General features: G+C 33.8%; 1 protein-coding gene across 1 annotated transcript in view; it reads left to right on the top strand.

Moving 5' to 3' along the window:
* The first annotated feature begins 528 nt into the window (after positions 1-528).
* LOC115238234 (ankyrin-2-like) overlaps positions 529-23,274 on the top strand; it is a 75,520-nt gene continuing 52,774 nt past the window's right edge. The window contains 2 exon segments of the mRNA XM_029811864.1: positions 529-850; positions 2,963-3,343. Of these exon segments, the coding sequence (XP_029667724.1) occupies positions 3,137-3,343 (207 nt within the window). The 5' untranslated portion in view covers positions 529-850; positions 2,963-3,136.

The following is a 23,274-nucleotide window of genomic DNA, read 5'->3' as shown; positions in this document are numbered from 1 at the left end:
ACTTAATTTTATTTCTTTATCTTAGTCGAAACATTTTAAAATTGCATATTCGTTAATTATTTATCTAACAGAATTGCTTTATATACATATATTTGACGAGAGAGAGAATCTGCTATCTCGCTTTTATTAAAATTTTAAATTATTAGATGTTTGAATTATATCTATAAAATTATCAACACATTTAATACAACATCCTTACAGAAAGTGTTTCGGAAACGTGTTATTTGTGTTACTAAGTATACCATCTATTTATAAATTTGTTGTTTATATGAAAATCATAATTAACCAAAGAAACATAATCTTGATATATAAAAACCACATGTTATATACATATATTTACTTTAAAACGAAAAGTATTCCAACATTTTTTTTGTCAGATGAGAATAGATATTTTCGTCACCCTATATATTGGCCGCGAGAATTCGGCGGTTTGAAAAATTGGAAATGACTAGTAGTATGCGGCGCGGCTGGTAGATGTCGCGATCTAGTGCGGTGTCCGCCATTGACTGCGGCGCAGACGTGCGCAGTGATCAAAGCCGTGCGGAGTGTCGGAGAGGGTGGTTGCATTACGCTCAGTACCTTTTTCGTCGCGCGATTCGCGGAGACGCGAGTTATATACGTGTATGTGCGCGCGCGCGCGGTCCGCGACGGCCGGTCGATGTGAGGGAGCAAAACGCGACAACGAGAACAGCGACAGCACAACGAGAAATGATGGCGCGCCGCCGTGTGATTTGACAAGTGGGGAAGGAAGCGCTCGATGGGAAAAGTGTCTCGTTAAATACTACCGTGGTGGTTCTCATACAAGCGGACTTGAGGGTATCCGCTGTGCGCAACCCTGCGTGTAATTCTGGTTAGTGCCTTCTTTCTCTTTCTCTCTCTCTCTCCCTCTCTCTTTCTCTCTATTCTTTCTATACTCGCTCGCGCGGAGGGTAGCGTTCGAATGTACGTAATCGTTCGATAATCGTGCGGATTCGAGGCGCCGCGCATCATCGAACCGCGGCAAACTCGGCTCTGAAATGCCGGGAAAAAGAGTTCGAGAGATCGATCGTACGCGAAGAACCAGATCGGGTACCGTTGACGCCAGTACGTATATGTATAGTATATATACATTTGTATATGTGTGCATGCGCGTATAAACGACAACGGAATTCTGGTTTAATAATTGCGGACGCTCGCGGAATGTATGATGTATATTATCGCGTTTTCTGCGCGTTTACTAGCTTTCCCGTTTCCTACTGGACGACCGATCGCAATCCGGTTCGATCTCGATAATTCGCAGCATCTATAAATTACTGTCATTAAGGAATTTATTCCGCCATATCAATTGCATGATAGAATATTTGCTACGACGAACATCAATTTTTCCAATAACGTTTTGTGAAATATTCAACTGTAATTAAAAATTCTCTTCTTTTATATTTAAATCAATTATTTTTAACTTTCCAAATTAATCTTACCTTTAAATTATGAATTATATAAAGAGATGCCTCGAGTTATATATGTTATCGTCATTTTTTTTAATTCTGCTTTTTCTTTATTTTTACAATGCGACAATCATTGTATCGTCTCTAAAATATTCTAAAGTAATATTTTTACCAGATTAAGACATACCGGTGACCATTTAAATTAAAAACGTAGTAAATAATGTGCGAAGCGAATGGAACGGGATTAAATCAATCCGCGAACAAAAGAAGGAGTCGTTTTCTAGATTCGCGAAATAATTTTGCATTTTTGGATGCCGAGATTCGATTCTTGAATATTCAGTTGTAAAGCCGGAAGATCGCGCGCGCGACAGCTTTTATCGCTGCGGCTCCGAGAAACGCGCAGTGCTCGAACGGACACGCTCGAATCGATTTTCCCCGTGCTTCTACCGTCGACTGTGTGCCGTGCGTTGTGTGTGCGGGCTTAGGCTCGCTCGTACATTTTCTCGGATTCCCGCAGATCGCCAGCTGTGTGATCGTTCGTTATTTTCCTCCAGTGAATATTCGCATGCGACAACGGATGTCATCATCGTCGATATGAAGTTGGCTTCTCGTTTGTTCTTCAGTTCTTGTCGAAGCGCTCGCGATTCTGGATAAAGGTATCTCACGTTCCCGCCCAAAAGCTCGGAAAGCTCGGTCTTCGCTATTGTCGTTATTACGTTCAAAATGATAATTACTAGAACGCGACTAGCTTTAAAAAAAAAAAAAAAACCTTTGAAAGAAAGAAAGAGTTGTGACATATATAGTATTCTAAAAAAGGTGTATCCTATACAAGACATGAATGTCTAAATCTCTGTTGTCGAGACATCTAAAAGACGTCACATCTTCGAAACGTACTTTCGGATTTTTGTGTTGTTTGATAATGTTAACGATAGAGGATTGCACTTTGAGCAAAATTCGCTACATCGATCTTTTTCCTCGGCGAATAGCGAACGATAGCACGACGATCGCAATGTACTTGGATCGTTTTGTCATGTACGGTTATACCACCCGTATCGTTTCGTAGACTAAAAATAGCGTTCTCCTCGAGAAACAACCAAACTAACTTGGCCATCGTTGCCTGATGAAACGCGTTCTTATATTCTATCCTTCATTTTTAAAGAAATTCTTATTTTTTAATAATTATGCATTCAGAATTAAAATGGTTTTAAATCTATAATTTTACGTCTATTTTAAATATTAAGTTATGTTTAAGATAAACTTTACAAATTATATTGTATGAAAAGATAGAGAGAGAGAGAGAGAAAGAGAGAGAGGGAGAGATCCATTGGTAGTAAGATTCCGAACGAGATATCTATATTTCGTTTACTGTCTGTTAATAAATCAAGATTGCTCTATCAATAAGTTTCGGTTTTGTATCTCGCGAAACGAAACCCCACGGGAATTTAGGGGCTGAAATAAATTGCGTTTTATCGAGATTAAGCGTCAATCGTTGCATTCTGATCCACGCTTGTCTTTGATCGATTCGATCGGTCGTACAGATATCGGGATACCGCACCGTGGACCGACGTGAAAAATTAACGAGAGAAAGCGGAAGTATCAACGGGGTGGGAGAAACAAGAACGGCGACGACGGCGGTGGTGACGGGGGCGGCGGCAGCGGCGGCTGCGACGAGGGTGTGACACGAGAGGGTGAATCGACAGAACGGCCAAAGGATGACGGGCGAGGACGGAAAGCGCGGTAGCGGCGCCGGCGATGTTACAACTGGAGCAAACATGAACGCAAACGTCACCGACAACGCTAATAATGTTAACGCCAATGTTAACGCCAACATAAACGTCAGCCAGCAGAACGGCGGACCGGAGAAGGCACCCGTCGTCGGCGGTACTAATGTGGAAACATTACCACGCGCCGGAAAACAGGTGAGTTTGCGATAAATTTTTCGTTAGTCTATATATATATATATATATAAAAGCAGCGAGAGTATAAATCTTAGCGTATTAAGGGGGAGGGAAAGGATCGATTCTGTCAATTAAACAAGCTTGATTTGATGATTTCACGTCTTTTCTTTATATTCTCTTAAAATGACATAAGTAGAAGAACAAAATTTATTTAATCAACGTTAGTTTTAAATAAATGCAATGTTTGATTTGTTTCCCTGTAAATTCCACTATATTTTTTTAATATTTGGGTACATATTTGTTTCATCCTAATGCACAGACAGTAAATATAGGAGAAAAAAATAAAGAGTATATGTAATGTATAATAGTTAAAAGCTTTTTTTTTTCTTTTGATAAAAAAATGTTTTTAGAAGTATGGTGAAATAGACAATAAAGTTACTTAGGCTTATTTCATTCTCAGTGCTTCAATTTTATCTATAATACATGGGAAACTTACCGTTATTTTATGCTGCATACTTATCTCCTCATTTCACTAATTTATACATTGCAAAAGATATCCTTCGTAATGCGATATTGTTTTATCATAATTTTGCATGTTAAATAAACGTTAAAAATCAAGTTCATAAAAAAATGTTATATTGTTAAGATTGTAGGAATACTTGTATATATGACTATATATATATTTTTTTTAATTTGCTGTGCCACGTAACATCGAAAGTTTTTAAAGTGCTGCATGGTGTGCGCATTAGTTCGTCACGAACATATGTATTTTTGACGACGAGACAAGGGAAATAGGTAGTATTATCGTAAATAATAGGCTTCGTATGTATACATGGTATAATAGTATATACGGGCTCGTATTTGACTGTTTTGCTGCATGTCAGCTCGCAATTTCGATTGCGTGAGTAAAGTACGAAAAGAGGGTTTAGAGTACAATTGTACTCACGCATTTAATACTTTTTACGAGTTAATTTTGTTTAAAATATTTGTTGCTAACAATTTCAAAGAGAACTACGAGAAATACGATAGTAGTTGCAACTGCTGTATCTAGCATTATTTAATAGATAATTACTCAGTTTATTTCGGGTATTATTTAAATATCTGAGTATCACGAAAAAAATAATATCGATGAAAATCAAACGCTCTATTGGCTTATTTACGCTAGTAAGAAAAATATTTTAACAGCGGTGCATTGCACAATGATTTTAAACGATACATTAAATTATTTTATTTTGCATCATAGTTGATATCAATGGTAGCATGAATGAAGCTTACGGTTATTCATTTAAATGAAATTTTATTTAAAGTTTTTCCTTTTTTTGGCTATATATATAACATTATATATTATATATTATATAACATTTTACTTTTCCAGAAATCTTTTGGATATAATATAAACTATAAATTTAAATTATAAATACATTTAGATATTTCCTAGTTTTATTTTATAATAAACGATATCATACTTAAAATAACTGGATACTCGAAATGTGTTTTATTGAATATTTCATAACCGGAATAGCGCAATATCGTTTGTTTACGAATCACGCAATTTTTATGGGGTCCTATTTACGATGCACCTGAGGAGGCGTCAAGAGTGCAAAAAAATGCCTTTGTCGCAAATCGTTACGTCGAGCGTATTAGCATGCAAAACGATCATTAAGACAAGCTGACCGACCGATTGTTGCGACTCAAAGGTCACGGTTACTGTAGGACGTAGGCTGCTGCGAAGACAACAGCACAAGTAGATATTGGATACACGTATTCGTATTTACGTCACCGAAGATCTTGCCGCTTCTTTTCGGCAGAGAGGCAAAAAATTTCTAAATCGGGCGAGCGCGTGTGATCTCACAGGAAAAAAAGCCTGCCGGATAGAAAGTTTCAAACTGTTTCGTTAATTGCAACTTCTTTCCGTTCGCGTGAATTATTACATCGTTAAAATCAATCGTGTTCAATGTGGAAAATATTAGTAAAGTAAAATGCAAAACTATTAACTATCTCAATAGCTTCAAAGTAGTACAGGTTCAAATATTTTATTTTAAGCGAGAAAGATGAGAGCAAATTGGTACGGTGACAGAATTTGAGGGGATAAGGTAAGTATCTCTTACCTAAGGATGTGTGTGGCGTAGGAAACCGGTTGACACAGATTTAGAGAAGGAGACTGCGAATCAATAAACGATTCGATTCTATGTCATAATTAATTTTTTATATTAATTCGAAGTATAAAATTTATTTTGACTTGATTCTTTCATAATGTATTAATTCTATCTCATCTTTCCAGTACTTTGGATACTACGTTTATATTTAGGCATTTTTTTGTAACAAGTACATTTGTACTTAAATATATATTTGTAGAACTATGTTCAAAGAATTACGTGTATTTTACGATACGTGTCGTGTCATATATATGTATATACGTATATATTTGCATCAAATTACATATATTTTGTAAGCGTAGGTAGAAAAGTAGCTATATTGTAAAAAATATATATAAAATTAACGAATAATAAGTGTAAAGTCTTATATACTGTAATTTTGTAATATTTTTTACAATGTATGATACTTTCTCAGGCATATATATGTATATATATGTCATTATGTTATGACGAAATCAAGTCGCTCTTACGTTAATTAACGAGTACTCTCGTGCGGAAGCAGTCATTCCTTTATTCTCTAAAAATGTGTCATGACAGAGCGGTACATGTTTTGTTCACCAAATGTAATTCGGGGACGAATTATTTCATTTCTCTTGATCTCGTGATGTCATATGCTATGAATGTCGCTGATGTTTCAATTCCGCAAACGTATCATCATTTCTCGCCTTGCCGAATCTCAGAGAAATCTATAAATTAGATGAATACGCGTAAAAATATAATCGAAATAGATTATACTTATTTCGTAGTATAGCTAATAAATGATAATTTCTTTTTAACACTTGTATATGACGATCTTTTTTCAAAAAATACAAGCTTAAGGTTCACATTTAAATTAAAGTTTATATATAACTTTTATCATGGCGATTGAAACACGAAAATAAAATGTTGGCGTATAATATTCAAGATGATAAGCAATATAAACCGGTCGCTGCAGCATCGCTTAAATTCCTCGAAGTCTGCAACAGCAGTTTGTCGCACATCGCTAAGACTTCATTGACTCGCGACTTACGATGCGTTCATCGTCCGGTTTTATATGCTAACATTTAATCGCTCTTCGTGTACTATATGTTCTGGACTCGCGGAGAATTACATCATAATATTTCATCATAAACCCTCGCCAACGAACCTTGAACAGTGTCTCGAGGCCACGGTTAACCAATCCTGGGGAGAGAAAGAAAGATTCGAGCGTTTCTCTGATATAAATAAAAATATGTTTCCGTCGCATTACTGCGTTTGTAGCTGAGTCATGCTAGATAGCGAATTGATTAATTGACCGAGACTCAATGGCCGGTACAGCTAAAAGATTGGTAGTTGCGTGTTCTCCTCATGTAAATCAAGGTCGCCGTGTTTTATCGCGAACATCAGATATGTAGGAGACTCTAAAACATTCGTGATTCTAAATTTCGGAGTATTTAACTTTTGCTACGAAAAACGATAGAAGAGAAAGATCTTTTTTGTTAATTAAAATTTAAACAGCCAGAATAGATAACAGAACGCTAATTTTTAAACTAAAAATTCTCTTCAGGAATTCTCGTTGAAGGATTCGTCGTCGAAATTAAAATCGCGAGTTGCGAGACGTTTGTCATAAAAATGTCAGTCGGACTAATTGCATTAGAAAACTGTACTGTTGAATTTAAAGCCGCATACTCATTGTTTAGGACGTCCGCATGCACGATAAAGGACACGAAGGTGATGTTGCGGCGATCACGAATCTAGGTCACCCGCGACGCATTACAGGATTTAGACTACTACGTTTGGCAATTCTTTTCGCATTCAACGCCGTCGTTCTCGCGATGCGCTTTTGGGGAACGATGTTACGTGTATACGGAGGTTTACAAAAGCAAAGATGTAATTCTGACATGAGTGCAATGTGCATGAGTTACATTTCTGATTGCTCGCAATAAGACAGTGCGCGCCATGATGGAGGCACGCACGTTTCATTATAGCGATGCGTCATCCCTCTTCCGTGAAATACTTTAGCCAAGAATGCCCTAAAACCCTAAATACTTAAATATAATTGAAAAAGATATCCAATATCATACCGCTAATTTGATATAGCAAGTCATTAAAAATGGATAAACGGTTTTACTCTGGAACAAGTCTTCCCCAAAAATGTAAGAATGTAATTTAAGCAAAAATAATCGTTTTGCATTTTAAGAGAAGATATGCTAAATTAAGTGTGCGCCAAGATAGTTATAGAATATTTCACGTTCGATAAAAGCATTTAAACAATATTTTGCATAACTCACGCGGCGCGATCAGATAAATGCAGCAACTAAAATGACAATCTCCCGTATATCAATTAACGAATTAATCGTATTGTGCCGTTTTTACAATTGAAACTATATGACTATTGAGAATACGTTATTTTCCATTCGTCGATTCCTCGCCGGATGAAACCGCGCGTTGCGAAACCGTCGACTAACGTACATACGTATATCGTGTATGTACATGTGCGTCCCTTCCGCCTGCTATAAAGGTAGACTGAAAATAAACGTTTTCGCGCCGGTACGCTGCCGCAATGGCGTTCAAGCTTGAATGCGAGGTGGCTTCACGCTTTACGCCAGATGAACGGTCCACAAACGCGCGCGCGTATGCGTCACCGTGAAATTTTACTTCGATGCGTCTTGATTTAAAATCGTTACAAATCATCGGGTTTATAGCATCAACTGGCACGTACGAGTCGATTTATTATAATAGGATAACAGCTATGAAATATGCCAAATTATTTTCAACATTTCTTTTATAATTAAGATTATAAAGATTTTTTCTTATATAAAAATACTTATTTTTACATAAACAAATTTTAGAAAAATATTTAGAAAAGAATGAGCAAGTTTGTAGAATATATTATCAATTCTAGAGAGAATTGACGCTTTAATAATATGCGTGATGATAATTAATAATAATTGAAGAATACTATTTTTTTATGCTTAAAATATATAAAATAAAACACAAATTTTGCCAATTATAGAAAATTAATAAGCCAATATTTTAAAATAAAGGTATATTATTATATTTGCCAAGTTTCTTATTGAATTTATAATTAAAAAAAAAAATGTTTATCTATAAAATGTCAGCTTAAAAAGCAGTTTAAATTAATTATTATTATATTCTGCAGCGAGTATTTATTTCAAGTTGACAATGACTTCCGTAGAAATTTGGCATTCTGCTCTTGACAAGTACTTGAGCATTAAATGCAATGTCGGAAACTGCCGTGATTGATGAATCCACTTTAATAATATCTCGTAAAATGCCATTGTGTCGTTAAAAGTAGCGAAGGTGGACAGAGTTATTCGTCGCTAACAATGGGCAGCGATACAACTCTCACTATGTGGACTTGATTTAATTATTAAATCGTGTCAGCTTCGAAGAAGCAGCTGGGCTCTTAACCCTTTAAGCGCTAAATTTGACTCATGTCACATAAATCTTTTTGAAAGTAGTCGGAATGAATATTTAGCGAGCTTGCTCCGGAAAATGCTGCAAATAATCTTAATAATTTAAGTTAGTCTGTTTTAGAGAATATATGTGACATATAGTGTTCAAGGCACATTATATGAATTAAGAGAGTACTGTGTAATTGATTATGTATACAGAGATCAGAAATGGATTTTTCATTAGCAATACAGTAAATACAAATTCTAGAATCTATGAAATTTTATCTATAAAAAAGCAAAATGAACTAAAAATATTAAATAATATATATGCATAACTTATTATATTTTTTCTTAGCAGTTTACAGAATAAAGATTTCTAGTATTTATGAAAATCAAAATTAGATAGAATATAATTAAATTTTACTCTTATTGTTAATATAAAATTTATATTTGGCAAAAAAATGTCCACATTTAATACATATTTTTGTTCACTTTTTATCGATGCACTTGAGAGCGTTGCTTTACTTATGAATGTCTAATCGGATTAAATATCTTCAATTAACAGACTTCAAAGTATTACCTAACGAAGCAGTCGACAAAGTGCGATAACTTGAATGTGCATTTCGGCTGGTTCACTTCTTTATTCACTCTTTTAAACACACACTCAATAAGTAGCGAGCTGTGTAAACTCGACAGGGGTTATAGCCCTTCTCGCGTTGTCGATACTTTCTCCCTCTTTGCCTTTTCCGCCCTTTAATGCTGTGGACCAGAGTGTCTCACCACGCTTTCGCAATCGAAAAGGGTTCGCCTCAGCCCTTTAATTCGTCTAAGAGGGGAAGAGATATGGCGGTTAACTCGTTATGCTAACGGTTTCCAACCGATTCTGGAAAAAGAAAACCTTATCCCTTCTCTCTTCCTATTACCTGTGCGCAGGAAACTCGAGAATGAGCGAGCGAAAGATAATTTAATGCAACCCTTGCCACTTGGTATTAGAATGTCCACTCGTTCGTCGTCCGCGATTATGTGTCCCGTGGATGTTAATAATATACAGAATAATTTTCGTGAAGACGCGCTAAAAGTTGCAAGTTTATCTATAATGAATCAATTATTCTCGAGAATTTATTCTCACATATTTACTTTACTTTTGTTCCATTCTATTTTACTAATAAAAGTTTATTTTTCGAATTTCTTTGTTAGCGAATTTGAATATTATTAAATCATCATGTAAAATGATTGAAAAATAGAACACGTAGCATTAGTCGCATTTACATATATGTAGTTCCGACTAGACGTTTGTTCTCGATTACTAGAGTGCACGTATCAGCTTCGGTTCGAACAAAAGAATTATTCGGATAAAAGAAGCATCTAGCGTACAGAATAGGCTACGTAGCGTTTTTGTTGTTGCCCTAATTCTCGCATGACATTTTATAACACACGCTTTTACGCTGGCTTTCCATATAATCGATACTGACCTACTTTGAAAATATTACATGAAGCATGATGGAAACTATTCTTGCAATCATAATATTTGATTTATTTATTGAAAAATTCCATTAATATCATTCATTATGACATTCCAAACTTTTAGTAGATATTTGTATATAAAATAGATTATATGTGCATATATGCAATTGATATACGATACGCAATAAAGTAGGACTCGTTATTGCGCTTTTGGTACGATGGAATGATGGGAATGCCAAAATGTGTATCGATATCGTAGGCGAAAGTACAACTGTTCACAACTTGGTGCAACAACCTGCATCGATTAGATTCAAGGAGGGTTAGATCAATCGCTAGTGCATTTATAACCGGCTAAAATTATCACGATGTCGTAGACTAATTATTTTTTATAATAACATAAATAAATAGGACGTTGAAGGAAATAGAAAAAGAGAAAGTGTGTGTGAGAGAGAAACTTATTTGTTCACCGCCGTTTTAATTTATTTTTTTCACGTTTTAAATCTCTTTCCAATGACCAAATAATGATGTTATTTTTGTCTCGCTGCATTCTGCTAATGCATTTTGCAGCAAAGCTGTATCGTGGAAAAAGACCATGAAGAGATTAATTTAGAATTCCCCAAAATAGTAAAAGATAATTTATTTCGTCTTAATTATGTTTCTAAAGAGAGATAAATAAAATTTTCCATTCCATTTTAAATTCTTTGACGCACTTATACGTATTTTTTGAAGAAATATTTTTCCTTACGAATCGATTAGATTAATTATTTTTGAAAACATTGATTTAATACTTTTTACATTTGTTATTATGCTTTCTTATTCAAATAAAATATAAAATCAGAATAATTAATAAAGAGTATAAAGTAAAAACTTTTAATATTCTGATCATATGTAAAATTGAAGTTATATAAAAAACGTTTCTTTAGTAAGGAATGCTAAATATATTATCAAATTTTACTTTTTCTTAACATATCGGGCACAAAGAATTAAACGCGTACACGCGAAGATATCAAGGGAATATAACGCAATTGAAACATTAAGTGATAGCGTGTTTTGCGCTGACGAACAATCAATTAATCGAAATCAAATATAATTACGATTAAAGAGATATACTTCTCGAAAATAGGTAACATATTACGTTGATACCATCCTTTATATCGGATTAATTGATGTCAATTGCGACGCCAGTAAAAATCATTACTCAGAGAAAACAGATAATTGCAGAGACAAATCGCTGAGACGGAATGCAAGTATCTGATCGTATAACATCTAGCCTTTTTATTGCCGTATCATATATGTATATGAATAACGATTTGATAACGACTCTATTTCCCTTGAATTCACATTTGTAGATAAGACGAATTAAGCGAAAAATAAGACCCTTAATAAATCCTAATATTACCCAATGTTTCTGTGAAAAACATTCTGTGAAAATACAGATGTAACTTATACAATATTTGTTATGAGAGATAGTCAATATCAGTATTAATTAATAGATACCGACGAGTTTTTTTTGCGCATATTTAATGCTAATTTTATTCCACGCATCGTATGTTCGCCGTGATCACATCGTAATTATTTTTATTTATATGCATACGTGCACGTGGCGAGATTACATCATCACTAGAGAAATTGAAAGGTCAGAGAATAAAAAATACTCGTACACGAAATATCACGAACGAGTCCATTTCGGCAATGCGTTGGTTTCTTGCGATATGTGAACGTTTTCGCAATCTGGCCGTTGTTACCGGATATATAAGATCTGACATTTTTATTACAACGTTACCGTGTCAGCTGTTAATATAAATCGAGTTTTATATTGTCAAGGTAGCATTGAATCATCTCGATGATGAAGCAGTGAACATTTAATAATGCAAAGATTCATTAAATATATTTGTCCGGCTTTTCTCGCTCGAATCAAAATTATCGACGCTATTTCTTATAAATATTATCGCAATGGATTAAAGAGATTTAACAGTCAATGATTTTATATATTTATAAGGTACTAAAATTTTTAAAAAAATTATTTAGAATGTTATATTTATACAATAGAAACTATTTTCTCAGCGAAAATATATATGTGATTATCAAATAATTAAAAATCTTTTCATCGTCGCACTGCAGTCACAATATACTTTTCTTCCGCGTTTGTAATCAATCCTCTTGCTTTCACTTATCTATAAGTAAAAGTGCGTTTTAAAAAAAATTGGACATGTATCGATTAACAAACGATGTCGATAGTGATATCAATGACAGAGGCAGGGGGATAAAGGGAGATTGATAGTGTGCATGTGAAAAAGAGGCAAGCAAAGAAGGTAAGAGGAGCGAACGGAGACTACGGAGAAACGAATAGGGGGCGGTTTGCTGCAATAGCGTTACCGCGTTCATATCGACCCGTGCTTCCGAGACTCCATCTTGCCTGTCCCATATATCTATATCTATATATATATATATAATTATATATTATTTTATTAGAAATTATTTGAATGTGTTTATCTGTGTAACTTTATTGATTCTATTTTAATTTATTTTGTTCAAAACTTTATCTCTGCAGCTAATAGATTATCCTATTTTTATTATTATTTAATACATCTGTAATATTTATCTAAATGACAATAGGAAAAGTAAAAACAAAGAAATTTAGAATTTATTTGCAGTGTATCTATAGTTTACCTATGTGCTTTTATACCCTATGAAGTATACAACAGTAGCGAATCCGTTAAGACTAAAAGAAATTCGCAATAAAATTTTTTTTACGGTAAAGCATTGTGCAAAAGAAAGGATATATTGTAGTTTCTATTCCCGCTGGATAAAAGTATCCATGACGAGATCCTAAAATTTAGTTCATTGCTGCTATGCATATACCATTAATACCAACGACCTCGACCCTTTCAACCATACTCTCCACTTGCCCCCCATTCAGTCGGAGAAGTCAGGGGCCCTCTCGTCCTCATTTCCTTCACCGGCATACCGAGAGTACATTTAATTAAGCCTCAATGAAAAGGACGTAGCGATAAAGAGATTACGTTACTGGATAACATTGGGTGACATATATACGTATATCAAGAACGGTGGAATATGCGAACGGAAAGGGGATTCTGCCGCTTGAAATAATACAAGTCCAATAATACAATTTTCTTTATCTTTCGTAGTGTGCGTGTTAGCTCTGATGATTTCTTACAAATGTTCAGTAATAGTGATTTTTTCCGTTGCTATTATGTCAATCTTGTTAAAAAAATTTATACTATTCTTGTCTTTATATACGACATATGTGGAGATAAGCATAGGCGGTGCAAAAAATTGTGATTACCATTAATTAATAGCAGCGTTACATTATAAAATTACTTTGCACATTTTCATTATCTTAAAATTTATTTCCGCAATGCTTCATTTACCGTAACGAATGACGCATTAGAGTGTAACGCTTACGTCGCGTAAGATACAATTAGAGATTGCCTTAGAACCTGATATAATAGTACAACGGATTCAGGGTTCAATTGTTTGACACTTGTATATATGGCAATACATTGCATATATGGTTTGTTAACAGCTCGAAGAGCTGTTAATAACGACGCAGATATAAATTTCATTCTTGTCTCAGTAATTAAGCGCGATATCAAATCTCGGTCTATGAATAGTTAGGAAAAATAGACTAATATCTATTACACTAATGCAATATAAATGATTTAAAAAATTATTATTATATATTAATGTGAATTAGATTTGTGCGTTTATAGAATTTTATCGGAAAAATGTAATATTGGAATTTTATTGAAATTTCATCAATGTTACAAATATATTAGATTACGTTTATTGAATAATAATGAGATTATCGCGTTGCCAATTATGGTAGTGTTCTTGGAATAATATTATAATTTTTAAAAGTCCTACATACTTTCTTAGATGTGACCTCGAAGATCTAGATCGTTACAGAGACGTAAAACGAATAGCAGAAAATATTTTCGCATAGATAGAGCGTTCATAGCGAAGAAGCGTATCTCCTGCGCGGACGCGTTCATGAGATATTTGTCGCTTTATCGCGCTTGGATGTTTTGGGCATTATACAATAACATTCGTCCCGTATACTTTTCATGATGACGATATGGATGAGTCAGAACTGCATTCTACCTTGCTTGCAGTGAAAATTGGGACATGGCGACATACCGTTCGGACAACCGGTTAATTCATGTCGTAAATTCAATCGTTGCGAATGTATTATGCGCGCAGCAGATTTATAATACAGATATATACACATACACACATATATAATTGATATTTTTATATTTATATTTAAAGATATAAGGATACACTTATATAAAAATTGTTTATATTTGGAGTTAACGTTTTCTTTATAAGTAAATATTTGCCCATAAAACAGATTGTGTGCGTGTATGAAACACAGAGATATGATCGCGTTATTGATATTTATGACATCACACTAATGTTTATGTGCAGATATTACAAAATTCGCAAATTAAATGTTTTGCAGTCAAATAAAGAATTTATTTGTATAAAATACATTTTGTATAAAAGACATTTTTGTTTTACTTTTATTGCAATATAAATTCTGTTCTAGGAATTATAAAATTTTTAAAAATATTTTCGTTGCTTTTATTCGTATATAATCGGAGTATAAATATCCGAAGAAACTTATCACGGAAGTTTCTGCGATTAAATATTTATATGACACTGAGAAGTCATCTCCGCGATTAATTAATAGTTATTACACTAAAGTACGTGCTCTTTTCTGCATCAATCAATGTTTTTCTTGCAGTCTTGAACGGTTAACGCATTCTATTTATATTTGGCTCACGGCCAAAACTGCTTAAGGGAATAAGCAGAATTTTGATACTTGAGCTATACGTAAAGCCAGTTATTTCAGCACACAATTGTTTTCTGTTCTATTTATTCTACTAAAATTTTTATTAAAAATGTTCTAAATATCTCGAGTATATCAAACTTTAATCTTTATCTATTATTACGAAACTTTACTAATATTATTTTATTATAAGAGATATATTACACAATTATCAAAATACATTTACAAATATATGTATATTTTTACTATCTTCATCGTACGTCAATTAATCTGCAAATATTTTTCAAAATATAAAAAATTATCAGAGAAAATAAATTGTGGAATAATCATCACGCTTTACATTCTGACAATGAGTTTAATTCTTACAATTAGACGTAAATCAAGTACGTTTGCTTTGCTAAGAAACTTAATCTACCTGCGTATACACGCCGTCATGCTGAACATACGTGACAAAATGGCCATTAAAAAAATCTCCAGTATTGGTCAGAGTTGGCACTTGATGACTTCAGCTTGTAACGCTGGACATGATGTCATTGCCGGCCTGTAATGCGCAGTGATTACATAAGACCGGCTTATGAATAAAAATGGAAGAGATTTTGATATATTGGAGGAAGAGACAGAGAAAGACAAAACAAGACTCTGTTAAAATGTACTTTTGCTGTTTTATATTCTACATAAATATCTTATAAATTATATTTCTTTTATTTTCTCTTTTTTGCTACATGTGATTTATTTTTATTACAAGTTTTTTTACTTATAATTTATATTTATGCATAAAGCGTTCTTTTGAAAGGATGTTTTATACATGTGTATGCTGTAACTTGAAAAAATTTTTAATAACTGGCACATCGTACTCATAAAGCGGTCGTTAACATAGTAAGTGCCGCGAGTGTCGCGAAATCCTATCGGCAACGCGATCACGAGGTCGCGATATTAAATTTTGCCCGTGGGAAACTTCATCTCCTTGCAGGACTCGCGGGAACCGCGTTGCAGAAGGATTCCCAGCCAAACAGACAGATTTAATTGCAATTACCGAGAATACACGTGGAAGAGGGGAAGAGTTCCTACATCTTTACTCCTCAAGGGAACCGATAAAGACGGATATGCACTGTCATATGACGCCTAATTTTACGACAAAATTTTACCGTTCTTGATTCTTCATTCGTTTTAAAGAAATAACACGAAGTATAGATTATATTGATAACAATTATTATATATTTTATTATTGCAAAACATCTTCATTGGTAATTATTTCTGAGCATTTCTAACATGAAGTATCTTAAAAAGCTTTTAATTGTTTGTAAAAATTCTTTTCTTTTGCTGTACGTTTATATACAATTCCACTGCTTTTAGTGATATATATAATCGAAGAAATTGGGTACAACGAAAAATCTGTATAATTGCGCTTTAAATTTCTTTTTCTTGTAAATTATAGATCGAATTTTCTCGTTTTTTATACAAGAATGATATTTTATGTGACTAAATTTCAAAATTTGAATTAAATTTTATTATTTAATTGTTATTATTTAATTTCTAAATTTAAAAATGTTTTTGAACGCTTGATGCTATGAGATATAACATTTTCTTATGTCGAAAGTCGTACCGTATTGGATAATAACTTTAATGTAAACATGTTTAAGCATCTTTTTTTATACAGACTTTCAAGAAAATTTAAATTTTGTCTGTACAAGCCGGAACCTCGGCATCGTGCGTTTCGCACCTTGACGTTATTTTTAACTGTTATGTCCAGCGCGCGGCGTGCATGTTGCGGGTTGACGTCTCGGCTAAACGTAGATCGCCGGTTCTTCGCCGACATGGCCGCGAGAGTGTTATTACATTCTTAGCAGTGGGGAACGATAACTTATAAGAGCAACATTGATTATGATACTTTTTGCTGATCTATACACATACACATATACATATACATAATTGCTTTTTCATCGTCATACACTTTTTCGATATAAATCGATTTTATTCTACAAGAACGCGATCGCGTCCATCGAGTATTTTCTTAACGAAGATAGAATCTCCGACATTTAAAATACGCTAATGGAGAATGTTTTTACGAAAAGCCAATGAGACCAGTCAACGATATCGCGTCCTCGTAAAGATAATCTTTCTCGGTACTTGTTTTGTAACGCCGCAAATTTGAATTCACTGCCGGGATACGGATAGAAGATGAGACTTCACGAAGACCATGTTTCTTCTGGTCACGATCTTCTAATTCTCTCTTTTGGTCAGTGACCGACGCAAATTGTCATTAATCATTGGTGTTGATAAGTCAAGACATTAATATCCAGAGCGTTGCTTGGGGGATATCCCTATTATATCCCGAGTCTTTGGAGAGAAGGCGTACTCATTATACTCTTATGATTGTAACTAATCCTCAGCAATTGCTAACACGTCTATATAATAAATGTTTCTGTCGTGATCTTACGGTAGTAAACGCAGTAAATTTTCAAACTATTACGTCGAAAAAACTTGTGTGTGTTTTTTTAATATAATCTGTGTTTTAATTAATTTCAATTGCGGATTCTAGATTTGTAACTTTGGATTTTATAAAATAATTGCAAATTTTAATAAATTTAATATAAAAAAAAAACTAATCATGGATGTGATGTAAATAGTGTATTTTTTGATATTTCGCTTTAACAGAGCTAATGGTTAAATTATAGCGTCTAATGCATTTGAAATAACATAATACGACTATCAATCACCAATTTTGCACGTCGATTTATAAAGTATAATAGCTGACTGATCTGATGAAATCGCTACTTTTAATACAAAGTACACAGCCAGTTAAGTCTATACTCCATATAGCTGAGATTATTATAACGTTCTACTCCGTCATTATTATCGCAAACACTAATTGCCTGACTACTCAGTCATAGCAATCACTTGCACCAGTTCCATGTCTGACATCTAGATTTCTGAAGTATGTCCGCGAGCGATGATATAATAGAGCAAGATCATTAATAAAATGAAATTTATTTTCCATTTGTTTATTACCGCGTGAATAATAGTATCATTCAATAGATTTCCTACCACCACTGGTATGCGAACATAGTGAGTGAAATATATTATAATTTGATATTTAATATGTACATGTTGAATCCCTTTTTTATTGTATACTGGCAATTTATTCTGAAATTTCTTTTGCGCTATTAATTTTAACTTTTTGCAGAAGTTGAGAAACAATTTTCTTCGCGTGACTATTAAATTCTAACGCATTCCAGAACTAAAGTTTTCTTGATTATTAAACGCGGCGAACGAAATATACATATATATTTTAGAAAACTTTATTCTTTAGAAAGAAATATGCGAATAAAGATTTACAATAAATTAATAGAGATGTCTACATGATATATTGTGATATGATTTTCTTTTAAATTTAAGATTAGGATTTTTTTAGAATTAATTCACAGCTCTAAAAAATCTTACATTTATTCTACTTTACGCGATGCATTAAAACGTCATGTAGGAATTTCAATTACGCGAACAGAAGCATTCTGAAAGTAGACAGCATACGTCAGGTATAAATTTATTCCGGCCTACGTAATCTAAGGACATAATATTCTTGTTCTCTATCTGAATATTGTCTGGCGTTTTCCATTACGGCATTATTAACCGAGCTGACGTTTCTCCGTCGTATTACTTCATTGATCGGAAAATGCAAACACGTAATTCGCTCGGTTATACTTCGAGAAAACTTGACTCCGTGTTCTTTCTCTTCTCATCTTCCTTTGCTCTCCTCCATGGACCGCTTCCTTTCTTTTGCTTTTTATTATCCTTTCTCTATCAAGCTCGAGCCAGCATCTTTAGTCAGTCAATGAACTCGGCCTCGTTTTATCATTGTCATGACTTTAATTGCTGTCCTTTGCACGAGTAATATCGTCGTTATTGCCTACATACCTTTGACTACGTTTTGATGAGAACAGACCTTCAACAACTATCGTTAATTACGTAAGCAATTTTTTACAAGATAGGACTTGGTCGTTCTTTAAATAGAAATTATTATTAAAAGTTACTACTCGCAACAAAACATTTGTTTCGATAAAGTAATTACATTTATATATCGAATATTTGTATATGAATTTTGTTGTGCTTAAATATATTCATGAATCTTAATATTAGTAAATTTTATTAAAACACGGTTTTATCAAAAGTTTATACAAGCAATAATTTTTCGTAAAGCATCTTATCTTTTCTCCATGAAATTGCTATAACCATAAATTTAAGAATTAAATTTCTCGAAATCATTTATTTTTGTTATATTTTTTTTTGCAATTCTTCATTGAAAGGCTATCTTCTATAAAGTTAATGATCTACTATTATTTATATGCTGATAGCTTAAATGTATAGTCACGGTTTTTTAACCGCACGCTTTTGTGGCGCTCGTCGGGCCCGTTGCAAGGATGCTTTGTGAAAGGGAAAAAGTGTGATACCTGCACGAGGTCCGTTGATCCCCATGCAGCAGGTCGTTGCACTCTCCGCTGTACTATTATCTGGTTATGGTCCGTGACAGATTCGCAATTTTGAAATTATTAATGGAAAATTGAATTTATTGAAAAACGCTATTATTTTACATATAGATTTCAATTAATCCGTACTTATTTTTATCTCTAATTTACTTAGATTAATAATCTAATTTACTTAAGAACGCACATCAATAACAATCGTCAACGCTCATTCGTTTGCGCGCTTCTTCCGAATAGATGAATAGTTGAATTATTATCATTGACGAGCATATACAATCTCTTTTATCACGTAGATGATTGCGAGTGCCAATTCCTGCTTTTCTTTTGTGAGAACGAAACTGTTGCGGCCGCGTTCGAACGCATTCTATGGCTGTTCATTAGTTTGGCGCATGGTGTGGCTATAGTTAGCTCGATGCACCGCCAGAAATTGCAGGCGTCCGCATAGCCATTACAATCATTACAACCGATGTAGTAGTACTTGTCGCATCTCAAAGTTGCATCTGATAAAGGACGAGTATAGAAGAGAACGCTTTTATCGTACCTCTGGTGAATAAACGGCGAACACTAGAGCTCATGGAGCTATTGTCACAAGCCGGAAGTACATACTCTGTCGCTTTGCGTCAAGGATATGACGCAAAAAAAAAGGAGAACGGACTCTTGGATCGACAACAATCGAGAATATAACGTTAACAGCCACTAAATTCTAAACTTTGTCATGGCCTACGTGTGCACGATCGTGCTATTACTCGGTTAATGACCCAAGTCTCGAGTTATCTGTTAAATTATTCCCCGCCTTTTCTCGTTACAGTTGGTTTACGTGCAGGATCATTGTGACATTCGCTTTGCTTAGAACATACTTCCATCTCGGTATTTCGATCCTTTCTTATGTGAAAATGCGACTTTAATGATCTCCCCGATGTCGCAGTCACGGAAAGGAAGATCTGTTATAAATTGCGACTATAAATAATTCGCGCCGATATATCGTGATGCAGCGTGTTTTTTTTTTAAACGTTCGAAATAAATTCATGCGTTATAAATTGCCACGGGAGTTGATAGCGCGCGGTTTCTCTCTCGGTGACGTCGTAGTCTGCGCGTTCTATGTTTAGCGACTTCTTTCACGCTCCCTAAGGGGCCCCGGAAGCCCTTAAAGCATCCCTGCCTAGACAGCAAGTGAAGTGAGTATACTTGCGTATAGTTACTGGGAACGAGTTCCTCAGTTTGAATCACCGAGAAAACCGCAGAGATCGTTGAAACGTTTATGCTAAAGTCTATCCGTGGAAAACTGCAACTTTAGACCATCCGCGGTAAAAAAATAAAATGTGTTCGCTGGTGTATTTAAAAACTTTATTATTTAATTATATCGCTGATAAAAGCAAGAATATTAAAGTTGCCTCGAATTTTGTATCTTGTATTCTACGATCTTTTCTTTATCTTTTAAAATTTATCATAATTACATAATAACTAAATAATTTTAAATGTTTCTTATATAATATTTGTAATTAATTGCACAGAAAAATCAAACACATTTCAGTGAGTTAATTCACACATTTTAGACTTACAAATAAATATTATATTATAAAATGATATATTATTTTTTTATTATATGTTTCAATGTATTATCGTAATAAATCGTAATAAAGTTATCAGTTATGTTACATAATTGACGTACAATTGACCTTCTTAAAGCACTTTAAGTATGCACGCAACAACTCTTTAAGTGGCATTTGCGCGTCTCGAAGAAGCCTTCCGTAATAGCGAAGAAATATCTATAGTGCATTTGTCGCATACACGAGGATAATTTTGAACCATAAATTTCGATAGATATTTATTTACAGTTGCACTTGTTGACAGTTAATTGTGAACTTATTGAATAAAGAGGCTCACGAGACATTTTATTCGCGTACACTTTATCGACTACTTTCAATTACTGAGAGTGACGTGCGCTGTTTTTGTGCGAATGCAGGTTTCCACTTAATTTATACTTTTTAAGGAAAAGTATGTCGATTCGCATTACACGCTCTGTAAATGGAATCTACCCTTTTGTTACGGTTGTTTACGTAGAAAGTAAGCGCAATCGAAAAATTTTTTGTTTGACAGGCTGAGATCTTCTTGACTACATATATTATGCGCTTTATTTTTGAGCAGTAATACATATTTTCATTGCGTGTAATATTATTTCACTGATATTTTGAGAATATTTTAAGAAATAATAAAAGTGCCATAATTTTTACTACAAACATATATACAATAGCTATAGTTTTTTCTTCTATGCTCGCTTATTTTTCTACGTGGGAATTCTTAAAAGAAAGTGAGAGACTACTAAGAAAAAGAGAGGGGAAGCGGACGCGGAAAGGGATATCTCAACATGAGGAACTAACGGTCTACTGAATTATTTAAGACTTGCCGGAGTAGTCCACGTGAAACAGAAAATTCCTTGCATTCGCAATACATACTAGCATGTATCCGTGTGAACACGTTCGTCAGCCTCTGCATACTAATGAATGAATTAAATACAGTATATATTTTCTCTCTATTGTATATGAGGTTGTCACAAATTTGCGGTCTTGCATAGTTCGCAAAATTTTTATGAATTATTCTATAAATAATATGTTTTATCTTAAGTAGATAATATACCGAATAATAAGGTATAATAAGATAATAATTAATATTGTTGATGAGATATATTAAATATCTAAATACTACGAATAATGATCTTAATATATTTAATATTCTTTTTTTTATTTTTTGTTTAGCTTTAAACAGTCATGTTATTTATTGGATGATTTAATGATACGCGAAAATCAAATCGCAAAACTTGAGAGAACTATTCCTTCTTCGTTTTCCTCGTTCCGTAATAATTTTGATTCAGAAAACTTTCCAATACATTTAAACATACGAAGGGGTAAAGCATGTATTATACATTTCGTTCGGATATGTTTTCTCCAGTATGAATCAAGTATACATCGCACTATGAATACAGCGGAAGTTTATTTATACGGTATCTGTTGACCATTTAGAAAAATATTACACTGACAAACCGGTGCAACACGTCAGTTTTCACACAGTTGATCCGCACTTGTATCTGTGTGCAGCAAAAATAAAGCTGACACGAATAATTTTTTATTTTGGTAACTAGAGAACACGATCATATAAAAGTTGTATGCGATATGATTGGACGCGATAATGATTACTGCGACACAAACTCTATTCACATCTCTAATTTCTGCTTGATCGTGGAAATTAATAAGATAAATTTTTAAAACTGAGGTCTATTATAAATAATCGATTATTATTTTTAAGGAAATAATCATCTCGCTATTTTGAGCATGTATTTATGATAGAAAAATTATGATGATTATTTTAGTTATGTACAAATTACGCTCGATATTAACAAAAAACAATGGAAAATGTCGCATGTAAGCGCAAGAGCAGCAAGGAACTGACTATCGATTTATCGCTAGGTTGTACTTTGAGCGCATGACGATAAAACGTTCCTTCTCGACAAAACCACCCACAACTGAAGTACGCTATAGTAGTTTCACCTTCCATCATCTTACAATTAGCTATACAATTTGCATCATTTCTGCACGCAATATTTTATATAACGATCGCAAACCATCCAACATAACAAAATATTGTACATTTTTATACTTAATAAATT

Source organism: Formica exsecta, unplaced genomic scaffold (genome assembly GCF_003651465.1).
Source record: "Formica exsecta isolate Colony F162 unplaced genomic scaffold, ASM365146v1 scaffold33, whole genome shotgun sequence".
In the NCBI taxonomy this organism is placed as follows: domain Eukaryota; kingdom Metazoa; phylum Arthropoda; class Insecta; order Hymenoptera; family Formicidae; genus Formica; species Formica exsecta.
Note: the sequence above shows the minus strand (reverse complement) of the source record. Positions and strands in the feature narration are given on the sequence as shown.